This window comes from Girardinichthys multiradiatus, chromosome 15, assembly GCF_021462225.1.
Source record: "Girardinichthys multiradiatus isolate DD_20200921_A chromosome 15, DD_fGirMul_XY1, whole genome shotgun sequence".
Lineage (NCBI taxonomy): Eukaryota > Metazoa > Chordata > Actinopteri > Cyprinodontiformes > Goodeidae > Girardinichthys > Girardinichthys multiradiatus.
In genome coordinates this window covers 24,347,607-24,374,721 of record NC_061808.1, presented here as the reverse complement: position 1 = coordinate 24,374,721, position 27,115 = coordinate 24,347,607, and the positions used below count along the sequence as shown (strand labels likewise).

The 27,115-nt window shown below is 40.4% G+C and overlaps 1 protein-coding gene across 4 annotated transcripts in view; it reads right to left on the bottom strand.

Moving 5' to 3' along the window:
* Positions 1-27,115, bottom strand: part of LOC124881945 (MAM domain-containing glycosylphosphatidylinositol anchor protein 2-like) — a 309,655-nt gene that overhangs the window by 188,256 nt on the left and 94,284 nt on the right. For all 4 annotated transcript variants that reach the window (XM_047387943.1, XM_047387942.1, XM_047387944.1 and 1 more), the window contains one exon: positions 9,917-10,091. In XM_047387943.1, coding sequence (XP_047243899.1) covers positions 9,917-10,091 — 175 coding nt within the window. The remainder of the gene's footprint in view (positions 1-9,916; positions 10,092-27,115) is intronic.

Sequence of the window (27,115 nt, the reverse complement as noted above, 5' to 3'; positions counted from 1 at the left end):
ATCCATCCATCCATCCATCCATCCATCCATCCATCCATCCATCCATCCATCCATCCATCCATCCATCCATCCATCCATCCATCCATCCATCCATCCATCCATCCATCTATCTATCTATCTATCTATCTATCTATCTATCTATCTATCTATCTATCTATCTATCTATCTATCTATCTATCTATCTATCTATCTATCTATCTATCTATCTATCTATCTATCTATCTATCTATCTATCTATCTATCTATCTGTCTATCTATCATGGCATGGGGATGTTTTTTGTCTTCAGCAGGGACAGAGAAGATGGTCAGAGTTGATGGGAGGGTGGATGGAGCTAAATACAGGCAGTTCTGGAAGATAATCTCTTAGAGCAGGCAAAATACTTGAGACTGAGGTGAAGGTTTACCTTCCATTAGGACAACAGCACTAAACATAAAGTCACAGCTACAGTAGAGTAGCTTACAACAAACTATATTCCAAGTTTGAAAAGCCCAGTCAAGGCCAAGAATGCAAAAATTTCAATCTCCTGTATGAATGTGCAAAGCTGATAGACACACCCCAAAAGACATGCAGGGGTAATTTCAGCAAAAGCTGGATCCATAAATCATCGACTATTACCCTTTCAAATAATTATTTATTAACAATTTTGAAAACCAAATATCCTTTACCTTCCACTTTAGTAAATTGTGTTATATGAGGTAGGGTTGAAACAATTAGTCGTATTAATCGTGATTTCAATAATTGAAATAACTGTCAACTAATTTACTTATCGAATAATCGTTAACTGCAGTATACAGACTCTAAAACATGTTATTTGATGAAAGAACAACCCTCTCAGAGCAGTAGTTAGGCTAGAACTGTACAAAACATGAAAGATGAAAAATCTTCTTTGTCTGTTAATATGTTCTATCCAGGACTCCCCAAGTGACATAGTTTTAGCTTCACATGGTGCAAATTCTGTAAAAAAATCTCTTATTAAGCACCTTTTGCTATTAGATTATTCATCGATTCATTGAAAAAAATAGTCAACAGATTAATCGATTTGCAAAATAATCGTTAGTTGCAATTCTAATATGAGGGGCTGCTGCCTTTATGAAACAGGAAAGAGTTTTAAAAATGCACATTTAATCTAATGAAAGCTGAAAGAATAAAAATTATTAATAAAATTATTCTGGTGCTCAATTTGACAAACATAAACAAGAACCTTGATTCCAGGAAGGAGGACCAAATAAGTTCTCTCAAGATGTGATAGTAAAATGAAAACAGTAGCAGCATCCTCCCAGTTTTAAGCTTTTTAATGTAAAACACAGTGGTAGCCTGTGCTTGTATATACAGGTCCTTCTCAAAATATTAGCATATTGTGATAAAGTTCATTATTTTCCATAATGTTATGATGAAAATTTAACATTCATATATTTTAGATTCATTGCACACTAACTGAAATATTTCAGGTCTTTTATTGTCTTAATACGGATGATTTTGGCATACAGCTCATGAAAACCCAAAATTCCTATCTCACAAAATTAGCATATTTCATCCGACCAATAAAAGAAAAGTGTTTTTAATACAAAAAACGTCAACCTTCAAATAATCATGTACAGTTATGCACTCAATACTTGGTCGGGAATCCTTTTGCAGAAATGACTGCTTCAATGCGGCGTGGCATGGAGGCAATCAGCCTGTGGCACTGCTGAGGTCTTATGGAGGCCCAGGATGCTTCGATAGCGGCCTTTAGCTCATCCAGAGTGTTGGGTCTTGAGTCTCTCAATGTTCTCTTCACAACATCCCACAGATTCTCTATGGGGTTCAGGTCAGGAGAGTTGGCAGGTCAATTGAGCACAGTGATACCATGGTCAGTAAACCATTTACCAGTGGTTTTGGCACTGTGAGCAGGTGCCAGGTCGTGCTGAAAAATGAAATCTTCATCTCCAAAAAGCTTTTCAGCAGATGGAAGCATGAAGCGCTCCAAAATCTCCTGATAGCTAGCTGTATTGACCCTGCCCTTGATAAAACACAGTGGACCAACACCAGCAGCTGACACGGCACCCCAGACCATCACTGACTGTGGGTACGTGACACTGGACTTCTGGCATTTTGGCATTTCCTTCTCCCCAGTCTTCCTCCAGACTCTGGCACCTTGATTTCCGAATGACATGCAGAATTTGCTTTCATCCGAAAAAAGTACTTTGGACCACTGAGCAACAGTCCAGTGCTGCTTCTCTGTAGCCCAGGTCTGGGGAATGCGGCACCTGTAGCCCATTTCCTGCACACGCCTGTGCACGGTGGCTCTGGATGTTTCTACTCCAGACTCAGTCCACTGCTTCCGCAGGTCCCCCAAGGTCTGGAATCGGCCCTTCTCCACAATCTTCCTCAGGGTCCGGTCACCTCTTCTCGTTGTGCAGCGTTTTCTGCCACACTTTTTCCTTCCCACAGACTTCCCACTGATGTGCCTTGATACAGCACTCTGGGAACAGCCTATTCGTTCAGAAATTTATTTCTGTGTCTTACCCTTTTGCTTGAGGGTGTCAATAGTGGCCTTCTGGACAGCAGTCAGGTCGGCAGTCTTACCCATGATTGGGGTTTTGAGTGATGAACCAGGCTGGGAGTTTTAAAGGCCCCAGGAATCTTTTGCAGGTGTTTAGAGTTAACTCGTTGATTCAGATGATTAGGTTCATAGCTCGTTTAGAGACCCTTTTAATGATATGCTAATTTTGTGAGATAGGAATTTTGGGTTTTCATGAGCTGTATGCCAAAATCATCCGTATTAAGACAATAAAAGACCTGAAATATTTCAGTTAGTGTGCAATGAATCTAAAATATATTAATGTTAAATTTTCATCATGACATTATGGAAAATAATGAACTTTATCACAATATGCTAATATTTTGAGAAGGACCTGTAGAGTATCTCGCCTCTGCAGAAAAAAATTTAACTGTCTGTCTTGCCAGCTAGTCTTATTTTGAAAAATAAACAAAAGTGCACAAACATTACCCATGCAACGTGGAGCGAAAAAAACTGAAAACATAATGACAGGCATTGTTGATGAGAGATCCAGCACCACAATGCAAGTTTTTCAGCTAATTAAAATTTGGAGTTGCAACCTACTAAAAATAGCATGTGCTGCAGAGGTCCATTAATTTAATTCCCCCTCAAGGGACAGCTGTAACATTGCTTTGTGGGAATAATGTTCTTCTGCAAGATGGGGAACATAACACAATTCAAGTGAAGTACACATGCAGATGCAAGGATATTATATGGAGGATAATGCTAAATTTTACAATGTGAAACATATGGATGACATATTATACTTGGAGACAGAGAATATAAGAAGTTTCTAACCTGCCATTGATTTCCCTTATTTCCTTTCCATCATTTAATAATAATGCTCCTCAATTCAATTCAAAAATACTTTATTCATCCCAAAGGGAAATTAATTGTTGTTGTAGTTCATTTTATACATGTTTCTCTCATTTATTGCTACAATTTCTCCAGTTGTACACACAATCTCCATTCCTACTGTTCAGCATATATTTATGATTTTTTTTTCTCTAATGTTTATGTACATATTAAATATGCAAACATTACAGAAAACAAATATATAGAGACAATCGAGGCCTACAACACAATGGAGCTTTGGCATCCAGCTAACAGGCATAATGAGTTTGTCAATTACAGCACAAAAACTACAAATGCCGGTTGATGAGGCTCCCTCAGAAACCATTGTTTCTGTCACAGATGGTCTATTATGAGGGGATGGCTTCATTTCCCTGTTTGTTCTTCATGCAGGCTCCTTAGTACAGCCAAGGTTAAATCGTGCAGAGGACAAGGACAAGGCGTTGACTGCCAGCTGCTGAGATGCTTTTAGCCCCAATTTCCTTGACCACCAGGGCCATCCACAAGCTTTTCTAAACAAGGTCCAATTCCACAACCTCTGCCTACCCTGGTGTGCGGGTTGTTTTGTTTTTGGACTTTTATATTTGGACTCTAAGAGGTGGTCTGGAATCCGACCTTAAGGGGGGGGGGGGGGTAATGTCAGGGTGCGACATCTTGGACTCTGTGTTGGTTTCGTGTTTGTTTACTTTTTGGCTTGATGTTTCTATTTTAGGTTTTGTAGTCATGTTTGTTTATTTCTTTTTGCTCCCTGTTAGTTTTGTTCTCTCTCCTGCCTCCTGGTGTTTGATGTTTTCTCTCCCCTTGCTCTTAGTTCCTTTAGTGGTTGCTTTCTTATTACTTGGTATGGTTTTCTTATGATTATGATTATTATTATTATAGTTCTCTGGCTTCCTTGGCTTCTCTAGTTTAGTTTCCCATTTAGTATCTTTGTATTTATTTATGGTTAGGTATTTGTTTCTTTGTACTCTTCTAGTTTATTAGTTTCTTTCATCTGCTACTCCTTGTCATTAATTTTCCCTTCAGTTATTATTTACTCTGAGTTAGCTCCTCAAGTTAATTTCTATTCTTCCAGTTCCTTCTTATCAATTCAATTCAAATTCAATTCAAAGACACTTTATTGATCCCCGAGGGGAAATTAGAATTCCAGTACAACCCATCAAAACATACATCATGACACAAGACAAGGGGGGGACGGGTCACTGAGGCTTTGCTGCCCACTCACAGCCTTGCTAGACGAGAAAAGAGGCCACATTAGGTAAGTAGAGGAAAAAAATCATATTTCACACTTTATCCTTAGCAGGATACAGTTTGAGATTGCAAAAAACCTCAGCACAAAGAAGCAACAAGATTACAAAACAACATCATGCTGGGAACGGTGAAGGTGGTGTGAGGGAGTGCATATGTTTATCTTGAGCATGTGTGTGTGTGCAAGTGAGTGTGTGCAAGTCCATTAAGCACTGTCACAGAGGCCATTGTCCTTGATGGTACGTTGGAATGTTCATCAACCGGCCACAAAGTTCTGAGCAGGTCCACAGATGTCCTCAGGGAAGGGAGGGGGCAGAGGGAGCAGAGCGTCATGTTTACATAACTTCCAGGAGAGGTTGAAGATAGCCAGCCATCAAGGCCGTGCAGGGGAGCCAGATTTAGAAAAACAATAATTATTTGGGTTAGACTGACTCTTAATTTTCCGTCAGCCTTGAGAGTCTCGCTGGTGCTTCTCAAAGGCGAATCCAAACAGCCAAATTCCTGGTCTTTCGCCAGATCCGAGCGAACAACTTTCTCCAAGATTTATCCCATTTCACCCCTGAGTCCAGGAACCGCAACCTGCCTGCGATCCTGTGTAAGGATCACATCCAGTCTGCGATTCAGCTCACGTAACATCTCAGTCTGAGTGCTGATCGCCCTGAAGATCCCATCATACATGCCAGGCAGCCTCACAATTGCCAGAACAGCTGCTGACATTCTCCGAGTTTCTCGATATACCAGGTAACCGCTGACTCCAAAGAGCAGAAATCCTGATATCAAACATCCAATTATATACACATCTTCCACATCCTCGACTGACATTATCGACATACACACAATCCTCCACTTCTGCCAGGAGTCCATTGTGTATCCAGAGAAAAAAAACGTCCAGTCCGGACAAGTTGGGTTCTCCTTCACCCTGTCTTCTCCTCGAGAAAATTTTATCAATTGCATTGAGAGACCAGCTGACCAAATCCATAACTAAGAATTTGGAAGATATGCAAGAAGAGGCTCCAAAGACAAGACACAGAGCTGAAGGAGGGCAGATATGGGAGGGGGTAGGAGACAGAGATAAAGCATCCTCCTCCACCGAGAGCAGAAAGAAAGAATAGATTAGCTTTAGTTATTGTTTACATCTTGGTTTGTATTTATTCTAGTCCTCACGTTCTCTGCTTCCTTCCCAGTTAGTTCAGTCAGTGTTGGTTTAGTTTTGTTTACTTTTGTAGCTAGGGTTTCTTTATGGTTTCTTTTGTTAATTCTTAGGTTGCCAGTTTCTTAGATCTTAGGTTGTGGTGTCTCTTCTGTTCCCTCTAGTTTCTCAGTTTACTTTAGGTAATGATTATTCTACGTTCTTATGTTTCTTTTGGTTATTTATCTTTGTCCATAGTTTTGGCTTAGATCTGTTTCCCTGAGTTTTGTTATTCAGTGCCTTACTCATAGTTTTGTTTTTGTAGTCAGTTTCCCTTTGGTTAGTTATAATCTAGCTCTTATGTTCCCTTTGTCTTTCAGTCTGGTCACCATAGCAACTATAAATATTCCCTCAGTTCTCTGCAGCCTGGTCCACACCTGATTCATTTCTCCTCTGAATTCCTGCCTCCTTGTCTCATTGGTTCATACTCCACTTCCCTCTGTTTATAAGCTCTCTGGTTTTCATTGTTCTTCGCTGGTTCCTCCCGTTCACTACTCTTGACAATGTTCTGTTTGTGCTACGCTCCTGATATGCAAACTCATGTAAGTTTTTTTGGACTCGACTCATGAAAAGTTCCTGCACTGATTATGCCACGTTTTTGCTATGTTTTTGGAAAGCCTTTTGAATAAAGACGAAGCCTTCTTTTAAACATGCTGCTGCCCAGCTCTTGTCTGCACTTTGGTCCGCCTCAAACCCAAACCGTGGCAGGTGGGGGATAAGACAGGAGACATGGATGAGAAAGGCCAGGAGAGAGGGGAACCAAACCAGTTAAAATGGTATACTGTTTTCATGAAAAGCAAGCTCAGGGAACCTGGACGCTTAAGTTACATGATAGTGCCACATCATTTGCCAAACAGTTCAAGTTACAGGGGTTGGACAATGAAACTGAAACACCTGCTTTTAGACCACAGTAATTTATTAGTATGGTGTAGGGCCTCCTTTTGCAGCCAATACACCGTCAATTCGTCTTGGCAATGACATATACAAGTCCTGCACAGTATTGGGCCAAGGGAATGCCATGATATGGCAGCGTAAACCATTACTGATCCACCCCAATGCTTCACTCTGGGCTTGCAACAGTCTGGGTTTTACGCTTCGTTGGGGCTTCTCCGCACCGTAACTCTCCCGGATGTGGGGAAAACAGTAAAGGTGGACTCATCAGAGAACAATACATGTTTCACATTGTCCACAGCCCAAGATTTGCGCTCCTTGCACCATTGAAACCGACGTTTGGCATTGGCATGAGTGACCAAAGGTTTGGCTAAAGCAGCCCGGCCATGTATATTGACCCTGTGGAGCTCCCGACGGACAGTTCTAGTGGAAACAGGAGAGTTGAGGTGCACATTTAATTCTGCCGTGATTTGGCAGCTGCGGTTTTATGTTTTCTGGATACAATCCGGGTTAGCACCCGAACATCCCTTTCAGACAGCTTCCTCTTGCGTCCACAGTTAATCCTGTTGGATGTGGTTCGTCCTTCATGGTGGTATGCTGACATTACCCTGGATACCGTGGGTCTTGATACATCACAAAGACTTGCTGTCTTGGTCACAGATGCGCCAGCAAGACACGCACCAACAATTTGTCCTCTTTTGAACTCTGGTATGTCACCCATAATGTTGTGTGCATTTCAATATTTTGAGCAAAACTGTGCTCTTACCCTGCTAATTGAACCTTCACACTCTGCTCTTACTGGTGCAATGTACAATCAATGAAGACTGGCTACCAGGCTGGTCCAATTTAGCCATGAAACCTCCCACACTTAAATGACAGGTGTTTCAGTTTCATTGTCCAACCCCTGTATGTCTGTATGCTTACAAACAGGGGCAGCTTTGCAGCTTTGGTCTCTGACAGCATTAGCAGAGACCTCTTTCTTGTAAGCAAACCACACTCCCAAGCAAACTCCACAAGGAAGATTCCCAAAAAAACAAAACAAACAATAAGGACCAAGCAAGAAACAAAAAGACATGACTCTACCAATTACGATGGTGTTTGGAATGGACATGCGCTGGTTTTGACTAACAAGGTATGAAAAGGTTTTAAAAAGTTACTATTTCAAAACTGCTACAATTTTTATTCATACTAGGGTCAATATTGAGATGTCAGAAAAAAGTAATGGACTCCGGCTTCATAAAAAACATATATTTTTCTTTAATTTGTAATAAGAATTATGATTTATTGTGACGATAAATTATGACGATAAATTCTAATTGATGTTGTCAAATTCCAGAAACTGACGGCATTGTTGGGATGGTTACATTCACAATTTTTCTTATTGTTGGTTCTATTTGATATATTTTAAATAAATATCAGAATATTTGAAAATATGATTAAAAGCATTTATCGTGTGTTGTTTAGTAATAAAAATCAAACAGAACCGGTGTCCTAAATTAGCCTGTTTCTTATTGGATATGCTTTTTATGAGCAATACTTTTGTCTGTAGGGCTTTGAATCTGTGACATGCAGTCACAGCAATACAATATATTGCCCTAAAAAAGACTGAGGCATTTTTTGATACTCTTGTCACTTCTCATTATATCAATAAATACCACATAATACTATAATAAAACTGTTTGGATCACTCATACCTATTCTGCATAGTAGGCAAAAACTACCAGTACATTAGTTGATGTTCTTTGCAATATTGTTAAAAGAACAACAAAAACAAAGGCTGTCATTAACATTAATGTAAACGTAATATTTAATTTGTAAGCAGAATGAATTATTGCTTCGAACAAAAGTAGCCTGATCGCATTAAAAATTTGTCTTCTAAAATTTCGGCTACATACATAAAAACATCTTTTTACTTAAGCTTATCATAACATTAGAATCTTTTAGTGACCCATGCCTTGTTTGGACTAAAATGTTCTTTTTTTAAGCAAAACCCAAGGCAAACATTAGCTCAGTCTATCTGTAAGGAATTACATATTACAATTTACCATTAACAGAGATCAGTGTTAGACTACTCAGACTTTTAAATGAATACACATTTAACTGGAAACAAGATAATAAGTGAAACATTTTTGCTCCACTGCCTCTTCCTCTCTCCTATCACTAACATATTTAAAAACAAATTAAGCACTGAGAGTGCATCAAAGATACATGATTATTTTCCAAGTAGTTTGGTATGAAAAAGAAAACAAGAATCTCTGTGGAGGAAGAGAAGCAGCAGTGAAAGATTAGGGAGGAAGTTCCAAGATGTTTCAAAGGCAAAGCATGTTATTATAAATGGATCCCAGCAGAATTTCTAGAAGCTGAGACGGTTAAGACCCAGGGTCTATCTTTTGTTGCAGTTAATTATATTTCACCTACATACTTCCTGTTGAGTATATATTACGGTTTAACTGCACAAACAGCCATAAAAAAAGGGTTGGTCTGAGGTGAGGTGACAACTCTCGTGTCTCCGCTGCTGAGGTGAAATGGGTGAATAGATGCCAGATCAATAAAGCAATATGTATAAATCACTTTTTTCTTTGGCAAATGCTGAAGGAACCTTGTGGTTTTGCAATACAAATATAAAATGGGGAGGTAGTGCTTACTCTCAGTATTTTAATCACCATTCTAAGTAGAGCACTAGGGTCTTTTTGGATGTCGTACCCCTGAACAAGTACGGTTTCATTTTTCATTTAATCTCACCACTAAGCAGCCATGATACAAAATGGTTTGTTGACCAAATGTGCTGCCAATTTTGATGTGTTATGTACTGCTAAAAGGCTCACTTTTTTGTGTGTAACATTCTTTGAGAAGCATGAATTTAGGCAAGAGGCAAATGGCACACCAACATGGTGTGGGCACTTTAGTTATTCTGTCTCATCTAAGGGTCTTTGTAATCCTGAACAAATAGCAAAAAATAGGGCAAAAAATCCACAGCAAGAAAGAAGTTGCATACTTGAAATGACGAAATGCATCTGGCATTAATATTTTTGTACAAATGACTTGCAATTTAGGTGAAAAAACAACAAATTTGTTAGATTAAGTAGACACGGTAAGAATGTATGAATCAAAATGGTGAATATTACAAGTACAGTGCACAACAACAAAACACAACACAGAGGTCCTGACAAAATTAGCCAAGGGAAATCTCAGAACTTACAATAGACGTCCACTCGAATGGACTTTATAGCTGGGGAACCAAGGCCGTTCTCCGCCTTGCAGTAATAGCGACCCCCCTGTGTTCTCTGGATCTTCGCAATGTGCAAAGTGTCATTGAACACACTGGAGTCCTGGAAGCGATCTGACACGCTGCCAGCTGTCTTTGTCCATCGGATCTGAGGAGAAAAAAAAGCAAATATCAATAATGTCCAGAACATATTTCAAGTACAAATCTTCTGTTACAGAGGATAAGTACACAAACACAGTCCTGTGTCTAGCAGATGACGTTTTGTAGCAGTGTTGTGATGTGAGTAGAAATAATTTGCTATGCTTCACCGACAATGCTTGCTTCAGATCAAGACATCTCAAAAGTGTAAGCATAATCTTTAAAATGACAGTTTTTTGAGATGAAAACAAATGAGACCATGACAATTTATTTTAAAACTTACTCCAGTTTTGGTTGTAACATATACTTTATTATCTTTTAATAGTTAGGTTATTAATTTAGTTAGTTTATTCATTGTTTGGAGAAAGATTACAAAGGATTAAAAAGCCCTCACTGTACAAGGTTATCAGTAAGGAGGAAACTACAAAACTTCTCACAACATTATATAAAGATTAGGGATCTAACAGTACACACATACCCAGTAGGTATCTTGTACCTCTGTTTTATATTTTAGATTCCTTAAAGTAGCCACTGTTTGCTGTAATTACTGAAATATTAACCTTTGGCCATCTCTCAATGAACCTCTAGGAAGTTCTTTCAAGACTCTTTGGAAAACCATTTCCGCTGACCACCTCATGAAGCTCGTGGAGAGAATGCCAAAGAGAGCAAAGCAGTAATCAAAGCAGAGGGTTGCTATTTTGTAATAATATAAAATATAAAAATGTTTAGTTTAGTTTTGTTATTTTACACTGTTTGTTTACTACATAATTCATCCATTTTTGTTTGCTACACAATTGCATATGTGTTCATTCACTGTTTTGATGCCTTCATTGACACTTCATAAACATAAAGAAAACCATTAAATGAGAAAGGTGTTCTAAAACCTTTGACCGGTAGTGTATGTATACAACATTTGAGTTAATTGGAAGCACACCTGTGGATTAAGTATTAGGCAGCACCTCAAATACGCCTCGTCCTTGTGTGATACCATGTTAAAATCAAAAGAAATCTGAAATGATATCAGGAAAATAATTGTTGACCTTCACAAATCTGGTTCACATCCTTGGGCACAATGTTTAGATGTCCAATGGTGCCACTTTATTTGTTCAAACAGTTTTATGCAAGTATAAACAGCATGGTAAAGTCCAGATATGTAAATTTCTAGTTTCAACAATATATACATCATGGCACAATAAAGACAGTCATCATGACCTGGAGAAAATATGGGAGAAATGGGGCATCAGGAAAACTGTATTCACCAAATGGCTGTAATAATGCAGTGGTATTACAGGACAGAAGCTTTTTTTCCTCCTAATGTGGCTTAAATTTCCCAAAACCTTGTAGTGCAGTGTCTTATTGCATAGGTTGGCCACATTTCTAAAAGATATATTTCACAAAAAACAACTCTGCACATCACCAAAAGTACACCATAAGTACAGTGAAATATGGCGGAGGCAGAATCAAGCTCTAATTTTTCTACAAATTGAAACACATGAGGTCCTTCATGAGGTCGGTTGTTCAACCTCTTTTCAATCATACTGGTCAAGCTTGGTTGAAAACATTTGTGAGGACAGTATGTTGTACAGGTACCTAGACCAATAAAGTAAAATATTTTTCTTTTGAAATGCTACACAAATGTGGCCTGCTAAGATGTGCAGGAAAATTTAACCATTTTGTTAAACTGTTCTTTATCTATTTCATACCAGTGAAAGCCAAACATTATTCCTATTTAAAAAGTTTGGACCTAAACCAATTTATACCGGTGACCCGGCTACTCTACTTAGACTTCAGTGAGTGCCCATGACTGTTACTACAGGTCCTTCTCAAAATATTAGCATATTGTGATAAAGTTCATTATTTTCCATAATGTCATGATGAAAATTTAACATTAATATATTTTAGATTCATTGCACACTAACTGAAATATTTCAGGTCTTTTATTGTCTTAATACGGATGATTTTGGCATACAGCTCATGAAAACCCAAAATTCCTATCTCACAAAATTAGCATATCATTAAAAGGGTCTCTAAACGAGCTATGAACCTAATCATCTGAATCAACGAGTTAACTCTAAACACCTGCAAAAGATTCCTGGGGCCTTTAAAACTCCCAGCCTGGTTCATCACTCAAAACCCCAATCATGGGTAAGACTGCCGACCTGACTGCTGTCCAGAAGGCCACTATTGACACCCTCAAGCAAGAGGGTAAGACACAGAAAGAAATTTCTGAACGAATAGGCTGTTCCCAGAGTGCTGTATCAAGGCACCTCAGTGGGAAGTCTGTGGGAAGGAAAAAGTGTGGCAGAAAACGCTGCACAACGAGAAGAGGTGACCGGACCCTGAGGAAGATTGTGGAGAAGGGCCGATTCCAGACCTTGGGGGACCTGCGGAAGCAGTGGACTGAGTCTGGAGTAGAAACATCCAGAGCCACCGTGCACAGGCGTGTGCAGGAAATGGGCTACAGGTGCCGCATTCCCCAGACCTGGGCTACAGAGAAGCAGCACTGGACTGTTGCTCAGTGGTCCAAAGTACTTTTTTCGGATGAAAGCAAATTCTGCATGTCATTCGGAAATCAAGGTGCCAGAGTCTGGAGGAAGACTGGGGAGAAGGAAATGCCAGAAGTCCAGTGTCACGTACCCACAGTCAGTGATGGTCTGGGGTGCCGTGTCAGCTGCTGGTGTTGGTCCACTGTGTTTTATCAAGGGCAGGGTCAATGCAGCTAGCTATCAGGAGATTTTGGAGCACTTCATGCTTCCATCTGCTGAAAAGCTTTTTGTAGATGAAGATTTCATTTTTCAGCACGACCTGGCACCTGCTCACAGTGCCAAAACCACTGGTAAATGGTTTACTGACCATGGTATCACTGTGCTCAATTGACCTGCCAACTCTCCTGACCTGAACCCCATAGAGAATCTGTGGGATGTTGTGAAGAGAACGTTGAGAGACTCAAGACCCAACACTCTGGATGAGCTAAAGGCCGCTATCGAAGCATCCTGGGCCTCCATAAGACCTCAGCAGTGCCACAGGCTGATTGCCTCCATGCCACGCCGCATTGAAGCAGTCATTTCTGCAAAAGGATTCCCGACCAAGTATTGAGTGCATAACTGTACATGATTATTTGAAGGTTGACGTTTTTTGTATTAAAAACACTTTTCTTTTATTGGTCGGATGAAATATGCTAATTTTGTGAGATAGGAATTTTGGGTTTTCATGAGCTGTATGCCAAAATCATCCGTATTAAGACAATAACAGACATGAGCTAAGATGAACATTTAAAAGGTTTAGATTTAGAGATGTCTTCCCCCTCATCCGACACTGGTGGTGGATTGGTGGCTAGGGAGCGAGGAAGCCAGGAGTAGATGTGAAGGAAGATGGTGGAGGTGGGGTGGAGGAGGGATGAGCACAGCTGACAAGCGAGGATGAACACTGCTGAAGGTCCTTTAAAAGCAAGGCATTGGAAGGTGATTGGATGGAGAATCAGGCGGACAGGATGCTGATTGGAAGGCCGGGAGACGCACAGAAGGGTCATTGGAAGGTGGAGGCGGTGAAGGTGAGTCTTTCGTTCTGAATTTTCGTCTCCATTTGTCTTGTAGAACATAATGAATTCCTTACCACAGAGGACTTAATGAGCTAATTACCTTTATTAGAAAGATTGGATTAGAACCAACTCTTACCAGTAAATTCCCAAGGATTCATGTAATTTGATTTGTTTTTCTGTGTTTGATGTTCTGTATCATTGTAATGTTTTTCCTCATGTACAGCGCTTTGAGTGCCTTATTGCTGAAAAGCGCTATATAAATAAACTTGACTTGACTTATTTGGTTACACAGATTATTGTGGTTAAACCAAACTATAACATCTAACACTGACTAACCTCTTGTTTAACTTATCAAAATTATTACTGATAAATCCAGATTTTTGAATTGTAAGCTGCATTTTAGTTAGATAATCATAAAAAAATGATTTTGACAATTATAAAAACACCTACTCTCACATTACAGTATCCAATTGAATTAATACCATTGCTTGTGTATATATTACCAGACTCCCTGATATTTTGGATTTATAAACTCAAGCTGTAATTTTGTTTGCTAAATGTTTGGTTTTTTTCATGTTTCTTTGTTTTGGCAGTCATGATTTATATTATATTTTGTTATTGTCTTCTTCCTAATGAAGCTTTTGTAAAGAAATAGGCTAATACTTTTAAGTTCTGTTGGGACTCAGCCATGGATTTCAACATTAAACTCCGGTACGAACTCTTCTGGAACTTTTCAAAATAAAGTGCATTAACCTTCTTCCGGCACAGCCAGGAAACGGGATAACTGCGGACTTCTTGTGATGCCACTGCCCAAATAAAAGCACAGCTGTTGCTACATCCGCCCGGGCCACCCGGGACTCCACTGAGAGGCTGGCTGGAGAGACAAGCGCGCTAATGTCTCTTTGCTGGAAAACAGACATAAACTCTTCAACTGGATCAAAGAGTGTCATAATATCACGTGATCATATGCACAAGTTAAGTATGAGTGAATAACTGTTTGTGTACCCAGTATTCATTCATGAAAATGGGAATTAAGGTACACGCCTGGCTTGACTTTCACTCTCTGAGGCCTGCAGAAGCAAACGGTGTCCCAGAGAAGTCCTTGCAGAGACGCTGTCTCTACAAGCCAGGTGAAGCGGTTTTCCTTGCCTGAGAGGAGGACAAACAAGTAGCCGCATTCCAGCAGTTAACGTGCAGTGTGGTCAGCGGACAGAATGAGCCGTCTTCCAGCCACAGCTACAGAGGTTAGCTGGAAGCTAGCCCTTTGTTCACAGAGCTCTCTTCAAACTTCGTCGCCCGGACAGCTTTTCCTCAGCACAGTTCATACGAGGTTAGGTTTGGGCAGAGCAGAGAAATAGAAGGATTTAGACTGAAATGATCTAAACATTTTTCATTTTATGAAGTTTGGTTTTGTTTGTGTTGAACTCAGATATCTTGGTGCTAGCAGACTTATCTGCAGCACACATGTTCAGTTTTGTGTTCTTTGTCTGTGTGTTTTTAAAGTTAAGACAAAGTTTATTTAAAGGGTGATTTTAAACACAGAAGATTGGCCATAACGCGCCGTCCGTGCTTATGCTTTTTAACCCTTTTATTGAAAGTATTTTTAAAGGTGTGGGTTTGATTCTGGTGCTAAGCCATCAGCTTCTTTGTTAGCTTCAACTGCTAACAGGTAAGGACAGTGCTTGCTGCCAAATAATATTTACCCAGAAAGGTTTAGTTTTCAATCCAGTAAATAATGTGTCCCTAACATCATTTTACTAAATTTGATAACTAAGTAAACACCAATAAGCCCCATTTCTTGAGAAAGATTTGGCTCTTTTCCAAAATACTCCCTTAATATTTCTTTAAACATTATTTTAATAAATAAAGGCAGCTAATTAGACACCATTGAGAAATGGTCATCCAGAAGGTTGGTTGTATTCAGCAGATCATTATTTAAAACATTATTTTGTTAAAATAATATTTTATCTGATCTTGCATTGTGAATGGTTGTCTAAACGTTTGCTGATTATTGCCTAAGTTAGTTCCAAGACTAACTTAACTTCACTTCCAGATTCTTCAAGATAATCCTTGGTTCTCAAACATAAACATTGCATGGTAATGTTGCATCACTCTTTTGGTCATGATTTTCAATCATCTTTAACCAACTTGTTCATATTGTACATAGCCCATTAGTCTTCATTATTCTTTAATTCTACTTGGTAGTTTAGTTGGATTGTTTTAGCATAGTAAAGAGTTTGTTGATTGAAATATGTTTGACTTTGAGTTGACTTATTTTTGTTAAATTCTTGTATTTTAAGAAATTGTGTGAATTCATTCCATACATGTGCAAAGTTTTGCTGTTCAATAATGTCAGAGCTCGTCTCACACCTTTCTATTTTGTCCTAATACCATCGCCTTACTGGATTGGCATTCACAGGACAACCCTTAACAAGACCGAAATATTATTTGATAAAATATTAAAATATTAATATTAAACAATATTCCCAGATTAATAATCACAACAGTTCATAATTCGCATCATAACATATTTCCATGTGGTTCCAGTTAATCATGTGCAGACTAAATTTTCAGACAAAGTGGTTGTTCCGCTTTCTACATTTAGGACTCTACTTTAGATAGCATAATTTTTAATGCATAGTGCACTACACTGCATCTCTCATGTCTCTCACACACAGACAGCTGTATGCTATTTGATGTAGACATGCAGCTCACTGCTAACAAGCGCAAGGACCTTACATTCATACTTTCACAACTCTTTTACTGCGTGAAAACAAAGGTTTGATTAGGTTTCACTCATAAAATGTGTACAGCCTGGTGATGCAGTTGGTAGCACCTTCATCTTGCAGCAAGAAGACCCTGGGTTCAAGCGTGGGTTCTGTGTGGGTACTCTGGCTTCTTTCCATAGTGCAAAAACATGTGGATTATCTTAATTGGTAATTGCTTCTAGGTATGAGTGTGTGTGCATGGTTGGTTGTCCTTTGTGTCTCTATGTTGTCCCCTGATGGTGGTGAATTGTCTAGGGTGTAACCCGTCTCTAGTCCAATGACTGCAGGAGATAGGCAACAGCCTCCCTGTGACCCTGCAAGGATAAGCAGGTATAGACAATGGATGGATGTGCACCACCTAATGTAAAATAATACATTTTTGCAAGCTGTACACATGAAAAAAGGGTGTGAATTATGCTATGAATGGATAAACCCAATCCATCCAGTTCTAGTACAGCTAGTCAACTGCTGTCTAAAGATATTCAAGTTTCCAACAACATGACAAAAACAATCAACTCCAGTCTGAAGATGGAAAGCTTATTTCTTAAACCTTCCACACTGCCTTCCACACTGTCTGACATGATAAAATCTAATGTTTTTTAGTGGAATAACTCAGTGGAAAGTGCAGAGTTGACAGCTATGGATCCTCTTCTAATATTTTTCCACTGTCTTTTGTTTCACACCAGATCTACCTCAGCATGGCCTTCTCAACATGAGTACCTTTCACTAACTGATGGGACCCAGTTAGCCCATGGCACTGAGGTGTAATGAAAGGTGAAATAGTGTTACTCTCCTACATAAGATGGTAATTGACTCTCAATCATCTCCTTCTCATGTCCTCATTAAAGCTTACAGCATGAGCAGGTACTGTGACAACTCTGGCCTAGGTGGCCAGAACCACCTAGCATAGTGCTGTGCTCGATCCCTCACACTATGTAAGGCTTTAGCTGCAGAGCCTCACATTTCTCTGTCTAGTCAGGGGAAGCTCTGAATTAGAATCCAATATCTCTACACTGTATGGTGATAGCATAATCTTGGATGCTGATAACATCCTATTTTACGAAGATAGCATCAGATGGGACAGGAATATCGTGGCATGCAGGGATGAGGATTGGGTCCTATCAGAGAGATTGCTGCTGTGTTGTACTGGCTGGGGTGGGGGGGCGGGGGGGGGGGGGGGGGGGGGGGGGGCTGTTAACCATGGCAATCCATCCTGAGGTTATGACGGTTTTAACTTTGCTTATTTTCCCATCAGATAGGAGAAAGGAAATGAAAGGATGGGTTGCCTAAAAACCTTGATAATGGCACCCCTTCCTTTTGAAAGCTCGGAGAAATAGGATGAGGAGCAAGTAGGCACACACTTTGCTGTTTCACAAAAGTTTCAAATTCTCTGACTTGCTTGCAGTGTTTTTATTTAGAGCTGTTAAAATAAATTGGGTACACCAACATTCAAAGATTGTTTGTCTTAAATCATGAGAGAAAAAAAAATAAAACATGCTCAGGCTGTATTCAGTCTGTTCTGCTTAGCCACTTTATGGAGTGTTCACATGGACATATATATTGCTCAGGCTCATTATGACCACAGACAGGTGAAGTGAATCACATTTATTATCTCAATGTAATGATACCGGTGATAGGGTGGGGTGTATAGTTGCAGTGATTAGTGTCTGCCAAAAGTGGTCCAAGGGAGGAACAGTGATGAACATGCAACGGGGTCATGGCTCATCGATGCACATGAGGAGCAAAAGCTGGCCCTTGCACAACAGATGACCTACTATATTGCTTCTGAAATTAATGTTGATTAAATGATTTAAGAAGACAATGCATCACAGTTGAGCTGCTGGTACTAGTCATAATTTTATGCCTGACCAGTGTACTCCTTAAATTTGTGCGTAAAAAGGGCACACTCCTCTAAATAAGACACTAAGAGACAGCACTTCGAGGAAAAGCCCAAACTCAGCAACTGATCAATGCTGAAACACCACTGAGGGGGAATTTGCAGCCTTATTAAAGCCGTTAGGAACATGGCAAGTTCAGCAGAACAAGCACTAAACCTAAATAAGTTTCGAGCATAAATTAGATGGAGGAAAGGTTTGAAATTCTGTGTCACTCTTAGACAGTGTGCTCGATTCTCTCAAAGACAAGCTAGTTTTTTTTTTTGTTGATCTCAGCAGATTTCAGTATTCTCTAAGATTATAGCCTTAGTCATTTCCTTTGCCTTCTGTGCAAAGAGCTTTGAGTTTTAGGAAAATGCTGTATCAGTAAGTGTATTGTTAGAGTGACGCTAAGAAGTGCTTATTCAAACAGGGCTTTATATTCTTAGGAAAGAGAGCGTCCCTGTTTGTTCATAGGGACAGTAGACCACATTATCGGATGAGCTTTAAGCTCTCCCTGCACCCCGAGGCCATTTTCATGCCCTTACTCCTCTGACTTTTTACATCTAAGCACCTCAGCCCACAGGGGGAGTCTTGAAGTGTGCCTGGTGAGAACAGTTTGACCCTCTTCAGTCTCCTTAGCGCAATGCAAATACTCTTGACCGGAGAAGTGCAAGCAGATTTGAGCATTATGATAATTGCTACTCCTGACACTAAAAGCCTCACTACATTTGTTTTTCTTTTTGGCTTTTTCTGCTGCTCGGCTCATATTATGCAGCTGCAATTACGTTCATATGAATAAGTCAAACTGCCAATGATGCATAACTGCTCTATTGTAAAAATAAACCTGTGCAAATTGCTCGCATATATTATTGCATGAAAATTCAAAAACAGGGTGCCTTGCTATTTGCGAAAAAGATATTTGCATTGTATAAAAAAAACAAAAAAAACATGACAGTCTAAGGCAGAAAAGCAAAAGCAGCAAATCCCTATTAAATGATACGCCCAAATTGACAGATCAACATTTGCTTACATGGAAAGCAAGGACTGGTCTAGCTCTGCATCCAACTGAAAATCCCAGCAGTGTTTGAGACCACACATGCTGGGATGCCGCGGGAAGCGCTAATTAAAATGCGCCCAGTATCTGTTGTTATGCGGGGATCATATGCTGGAGCACGCGTCCTCGGTGAAGCTCCCGTAACGCCTGCTGTGACGTTTCCCTCTCTCCAACTATGGACTGGCTTCTAATTGCTTGCCATCTTTTTTTCTTTTAGGCACCAATGGTGGTCTGTGCCTTCTCGGTAGTGCAGAAAAGCGTGGCTGAGCATGACAATCAAGTGATCAAAAGAACCAACAACAAGTTCAGATTCTGAACTGTGTGCATATTTTCTTTCCAGGTCTATATTAGGGAATCTTGCCACTCATAACAATGGAATGATCAAATCCAACAAGGCAAATGGTCAATGCTTTGATGGCATAACGAGAACAAACAATAAACTGAATATTTAATAAAAAAACAGCAAGAAGTTCATTAAGTTACTATGGTATCTATCGCAATCAATGAGAAAGCACCATCTGATGGATGCACCAGATCAAATCAAATCAAACCATATATCCCAATTGGTGTGTATTAAGTAAAGCATCAAGCGGCCTGAGGTCAGCTTATTTGTACTTGCTGACCCATGGTCCATGACCCATGAGTTGAATCTGGCGGGCGAAAAACTGAAATAAATTTGCAATGTGGTGTTGGAGCCTGGTACTCAAACAAAGTAGTGTGGACATAATGGACACTGGCCAATGCAGAGACAGGGGCAGATGGCTTTATCATCAGGGACTCTTTGATGTCTGTTCATAACATCAAAGACAATGAATAGATCTGGAGAAGAGTGACCATGAAAGCATGAAATGACAAAGCTGTCCACATTTGGTTTTCTAATGCAGAGTCATAGAAGGTGAAACAGTAAAACAAAAATTTCCACAGGTAATGGATTAGTGTTATTTATTTACTTTGCACCATTCAGTCAGGTTGGTTTTTTAGCTTTCTGTCTGTCATTTGGACCTTGAGGTGTTTCATATTTTAGTTAAAATTACATTTTCTTGAAAAACATTGTTCTCAGCATTCTGTTAAGTTTGGCTTCTCGTCTTTTTTCTCAACTGGTTTATGTTTACTTCATAGGTTTAGTTAGTTATTACTCTTTTTCTGTGGAACTCACTACACGCCCAGTTTTTTCACAGCTCTGGTTCCTTATACTATCCACTAACCCGCCCACTTATCACACCATTGTGTATCAACATGTCGTTTCAAGGACATAAAGACATGGTACCATAAGAAAATAACGCTCCCAAATACCTTCCTATGCCTTTAACATTGTAGTATGTACAACTTGATAACCAGATAAACCAGCCGGCCATAGTTTACTCACCTGGGACATGGTATGGCAAAAACAAAGTTAATTTAAACCAGCGCCTGTTGTCATATTTAGTCGGCTAATAATAAATTGCCCGCATGAGGGCACTCATGAACATTAAAATTTAATTCCCAGACAGTCAGTTGATCCTTGCTATGAAAAAAATAAATAAGACAAGATTGTGATGTCACAGAAAAATAACGCATCCAGTAATGAACACTGTTTATTTCACCTCATTCATCTCCAGAATACATTAAGCTTAAACAACCAGAGCGCATCAAAAGCTACACACGTTGTGAAAAGACATAATAGAATTTGATTCAAAAAATCTTCATTTACTCACGTTAAGACGTTAAGACTAACATTAATAGGTGTTTTTCTTTTTCAAAACACCAGCATACTGTTATGGTTTGCGAGATATAGGACCCCAGAATGCAGACGAGCAGTCAGCGTGATGGTAAGTGCAAAAGGTTTAATAACAGAAACTCACTCACAGCAGGAGGCAGGAACAAAACAACAAACAAAAACAAAGTTCTGGCGGGCGACCAGGAGGTCATCCCCAGCAGGCACAGATTTCCGGCGGGCGACCAAGCAGAGTAGAGGACCCCCCAGAAACTCTGTGGAACTCCGGAGGCGTGGAGCCTGGCAAACCCTCAGAGGGTGAAGCAGAGCCTGGCGAGCCCTTATAGGCTGCAGCAGAGCCTGGCGAACCCTCAGAGGCTGAAGCAGAGACTGGCGAACCCTCGTCTCTGGGTTCAAAAGCCAGAACGAGGACAAACTGTTCCTTGAACCCCTCATGAACAGGGTTCGACGGCGCTTCCCCCTCGAACCCCTCATCTCTGGGTTCAGAGGCCAGAACGAGGACAAAATGTTCCTTAAACCCCTCAGTAACAGGGTCCGGCAGTGCTTCCTCCTCAAACCCCTCATCTCTGCATCAGACCAATCTTTCACCAGTCTTGCTACGTGTATTGGTGCATTGTCATCCTGATACATGGCTCCGCCTTCAGGATACAATGATTGAAACATTGGATGCACATGGTCCTCAAGAATGGTTTTGTAGTCCTTGGCAGTGAGGCGCCCATCTAGCACAAGTATTGGGCCAAGGGAATGCCATGATACATATGTATATATATATATATATATATATATATAAATACAGTACAGACCAAAGGTTTGGACACACGTTCTCATTCAAAGAGTTGTCTTTATTTTCATGACTATGAATATTGTAGCTTCACACTGAAGGCATCAAAACTATTAATTAACACATGTGGAATTATGTACTGAACAAAAAAGTGTGAAACAACTGCAAATATGTCTTATATTCTAGGTTCTTCAAAGTAGCCACCTTTTGCTTTGATTACTGCTCCGCACACTCTTGGCATTCTGTTGATGAGCTTCAAGAGGCAAGTCACCTGAAATGGTTTTCCAACAGTCTTGAAGGAGCTCCCAGAGATGCTTAGCACTTGTTGGCCCTTTTGCCTTCACTCTGCGGTCCAGCTCACCCCAAACCATCTCGATTGGGTTCAGGTCCAGTGACCGTGGAGGCCAGGTCATCTGGCGCAGCACCCCATCACTCTCCTTCTTGGTCAAATAGCCCTTACACACCCTGGAGGTGTGTTTGGGGTCATTGTCCTGTTGAAAAATAAATGATGGTCCAACTAAACACAAACCGGAAGGAATATCATGCCGCTGTAAGATGCTGTGGTAGCCATGCTGGTTCAATATGCCTTCAATTTTGAATAAATCCCCAACAGTGTCACCAGCAAAGCACCCCACACCATCACACCTCCTCCTCCATGATTCACCGTGGGAACCAGGCATGTAGAGTCCAACCGTTCACCTCTTCTGCACTGCACAAAGATGTCATGATGAGTCCAAGATCTCAAACTTGGACTCATCAGACTAAAACACATATTTCCACTGGTCTAATGTCCATTCCTTGTGTTCTTTAGCCCAACAGGACTCTTACGCTTGTTGCCTGTTCTCAGCAGGCATTTCCTAGCAGCTATTTTACCATGAAGGCCTGATTCACACAGTCTCCTCTTAACAGTTGTTCTAGAGATTTGTCTGCTGCTAGAATTCTGTGGGGCATTGACCTGTTCTCTAATCTGAGCTGCTGTTAACCTGAAATTTCTGAGGCTGGTGACTCGGATTAACTTATCGTCCGCAGGAGAGGTGACTCTTGGTCTTTCTTTCCTGGGGCGGTCCTCATGTGAGCCAGTTTCTTCGTAGCGCTTGATGGTTTTTGCGACTACACTTGGGGACACTTTCAAAGTTTTCCCAATTGTTCGGACTGACTGACCTTCATTTCTTAAAGTAATGATGGCCACTTGTTTTTCTTTAGTTAGCTGCTTTTTTCTTGCCATAATACAAATTCTAACAGTCTATTCAGTAGGACTATCAGCTGTGTACTGTATCCACCTCCTGCACAACACAACTGATGGTCCCAACCCCATTTATAAGGCTTGAAATCCCACTTATTAAATCTGACCGGGCACACCTGTGAAGTGAAAACCATTTAAGGTGACTACCTCTTGAAGCTCATTAACAGAATGCCAAGAGTGTGCGGAGCAGTAATCAAAGCAAAAGGAGGCTACTTTGAAGAACCTAGAATATAAGACATATTTTCAGTTGTTCCACACTTTTTTTGTTCAGTATATAATTCCACATGTGTTAATTCATAGTTTTGATGCCTTCAGTGTGAAGCTACAATATTCATAGTCATGAAAATAAAGAAAACTCTTTGAATGAGAAGGTGTGTCCAAACATTTGGTCTGTACTGTATATATAAATATATATACAGGGGTTGGACAATGAAACTGAAACACCTCTCATTTTAGTGTGGGAGGTTTCATGGCTAAATTGGACCAGCCTGGTAGTCAGTCTTCATTGATTGCACATTGCACCAGTAAGAGCAGAGTGTGAAGGTTCAATTAACAGGGTAAGAACACAGTTTTGCTCAAAATATTGAAATGTACACAACATTATGGGTGACATACCAGAGTTTAAAAGAGGACAAATTGTTGGTGCATGTCTTGCTGGTGCATCTGTGACCAAGACAGCAAGTCTTTGTGATGTATCAAGAGCCACGGTATCCAGGGTAATGTCAGCATACCACCAAGAAGGACGAACCACATCCAACAGGATTAACTGTGGACGCAAGAGGAAGCTGTCTGAAAGGGATGTTCGGGTGCTAACCCGGATTGCATCCAAAAAGCATAAAACCACGGCTGCCCAAATCACGGCAGAATTAAATGTGCACCTCAACTCTCCTGTTTCCACCAGAAATGTCCGTCGGGAGCTCCACAGGGTCAATACACACGGCTGGGCTGCTATAGCCAAACCTTTGGTCACTCATGCCAATGCCAAATGCGGTTTCAATGATGCAAGGAGTGCAAATCTTGGGCTGTGGACAATGTAAAACATGTATTGTTCTCTGATGAGTCCACCTTTACTGTTTTCCCCACATCCGGGAGAGTTACGGTGCGGAGAAGCCCCAAAGAAGCGTAAAACCCAGACTGTTGCATACCCAGAGTGATGCATGGGGGTGGATCAGTGATGGTTTGGGCTGCCATATCATGGCATTCCCTTGGCCCAATACTTGTGCTAGATGGGCGCGTCACTGCCAAGGACTACCGAACCATTCTTGAGGACCATGTGCATCCAATGGTTCAAACCTTATATCCTGAAGGCGGTGCCGTGTATCAGGATGACAATGCACCAATACACACAGCAAGACTGGTGAAAGATTGGTTTGATGCACATGAAAGTGAAGTTGAACATCTCCCATGGCCGGCACAGTCACCAGATCTAAATATTATTGAGCCACTTTGGGGTGTTTTGGAGGAGCGAGTCAGGAAACGTTTTCCTCCACCAGTATCATGTAGTGACCTGGCCACTATCCTGCAAGAAGAATGGCTTAGAATCTCTCTGACCACTGTGCAGGACTTGTATATGTCATTCCCAAGACGAATTGACACTGTATTGGCTGCAAAAGGAGGCCCTACATCATACTAATAAATTATTGTGGTCTAAAACCAGGTGTTTCAGTTTCATTGTCCAACCCCTGTATATATGCTATTGACTACTCATTTACTGTCAGAATTCTTTCTTAAGAGACAGTCATTAAGGAAATGGAAAGAACAACAGACTCAAGGAGGCATCATTGTATGGAGAGATGCCACATAATTTTTTTTTTTTTACAGACATTTTCCCACTGAAATCTATATTACACATCTGTAACAATTCAAAATAATTGGCTGGTGTTTTCGCCACACATCAACAATCCCCATCTGTCTGGCAGCACCTGTTCTCACACCTTGAAATGCCAAGCCCACAAGAAAGCAGCAAAAAGCACCTTAATCGGTTTTCAGATAATGAAATGGGAAGACAGACAAGTGTTGTAACCATTTGTGTGTGTATGTGTGTGTGTGTGTGTGTGTGTGTGTAAGGTTTGTGTGAATGTAAGGCTTTATTATTAGAAAGCTTGTGTTTTTCCTCCAAATTGGGTTGGTGGGCGGATGGGCTCAGAGCTGACATTAAAGCCCCTTGTGAAGAGGCTACTGCCTGGTTGGAGATAATCCAGAGACTCCCAACAGTGGGCAGTCCTATGGGGTTCCTGTGTAATTTAGGATGCGTGGATATTGATAGGGGTGAAGTATTACACAGAGATAAAGTAAGAACTGCATAGTTGTTTGCCCTTTGCAACCCAGAAAGCAAATATAAGCCACATCTTTTAATCTACATAATGTGTGGCATCAGGACCATTCCTACTAGCATAAAGTATTATACTGGGTTAAGATTTAATAAAATATTGTTATGTGTTTTAAACCTAGTATCTTGTAGCAGGAACTGATAAAGATATGAATTCTAATAATATGTTTATGTGTGCTTTGACTGTTGTAAATTATGTCTTAATCTGACCTGCTCTCTGTCTAGCCCAGCAAGCTCTTAAAAATATATTTTCATTTTTAATGAGTTGTTTTTGTTTTAGCAAAGGCTAAATAATATATAAAAAAGTTTGAAATAAAATGAACTTTAAATTATATTTAACAGCTTTCTTTATATAGACAGGGTCAATATAATCTATCAGGGTTGATTAAACTTCTACTGTTGGCTTGTTATAATGTGACAGGACACATGTACATAGCAGCCACTCTAGCTGCAGAAAAATCTGATTATATTGGCTCCATGCACTATGATACGTGGACATATTTAGTTTTGTAATTGAAATTAGAACAACCTTTGATGACATCTGAAGGTAACAGCTGAACTGTTATGGAAGAGAACCTCCATGGCTAACTGCTGAAAAGACAGCCAGCCAAAAGACCAAATGAGGATGCTAGGAATGCTGAGTGCTAGGAGTTGAAGCTTGTGTGTATGTAGATGAAGAAGCTGACCAGCATGAAACAATTGGACCACTGCTTTTGCTTTTTATCCCCTAGATAACAGGGTGGATTGAATACAGCTGTATTTACACAGGCAGCATGTCTACCTGTAAGAAAGACTTCTTTATCAGCAAGTAAAGCAGCTGGATTGCAAAATGTAAGTTTCAAGCTGGCTGACCAATACTAATTTCTTATGTAGGTCCCCCTTGTTGCTTGGGAGTTAAAAGGTCAGGCAGGTGCTGCTCCCCTCCTTACTTCATCGAAGTCCTTTAAGAAAAAGTAATGAGAATTTAGTTTTAATATATATTTCAACAAATATAATATATAATAATATAATCTATTTTTTTTTTCTTTTTGGCTACTGCATATGTATATGGCCATGCCAACTCCAGCCACACACATAAACATGGACGGTTTTAATTTAATTCAGGCTGGCCAAATCAAGGAGAGCGGTGAGAAGACAGTAGGGGGTCTGGCTGTGTTTGTGAATAATATATGGCGCAACTCTGGGCATTTAACAATCAAAGTGAGTAACAACATTGAGATATTAGCTGTTGACCTGAGCCACAGGAGTTTATACACGTTATCGCAATAAAGGAGCAATAACAGGTTTTCCCACCATTAATAACATTAACCACCCCCCGTCATCCACACAGTCACCAGCAGACTGCAAACACAGCATCCCTAAGCCCTTTTCAAAATAACTGGGGAATTTAATCACGTCCCCCCTGTCCTCCACTCTCCCCAGCTTCATCCAGTATGTACCCTGCCACACCAGAGACAATAAAACGCTGGACTTATTGAATGCCAACACCAAGGAGGCATACAACACATCACCTATCCCTCCCCTAGGGGTAGGCTTAGATCACAACCTAGTTCATCTCCAGCCTGTGTATAAACCATTTGCAAAGAGAGCCAGCTGGGACACCCACAGTGAAGAGATGGTCTGAGGAAACGTAAGAAACTCTGAGCGACTGTTTCAGCTCCACTGTGTGGGAAGAGCCTCATCATAAGGAGGACATTAACAGATTCACAGACTGCCTTACATTAACATCT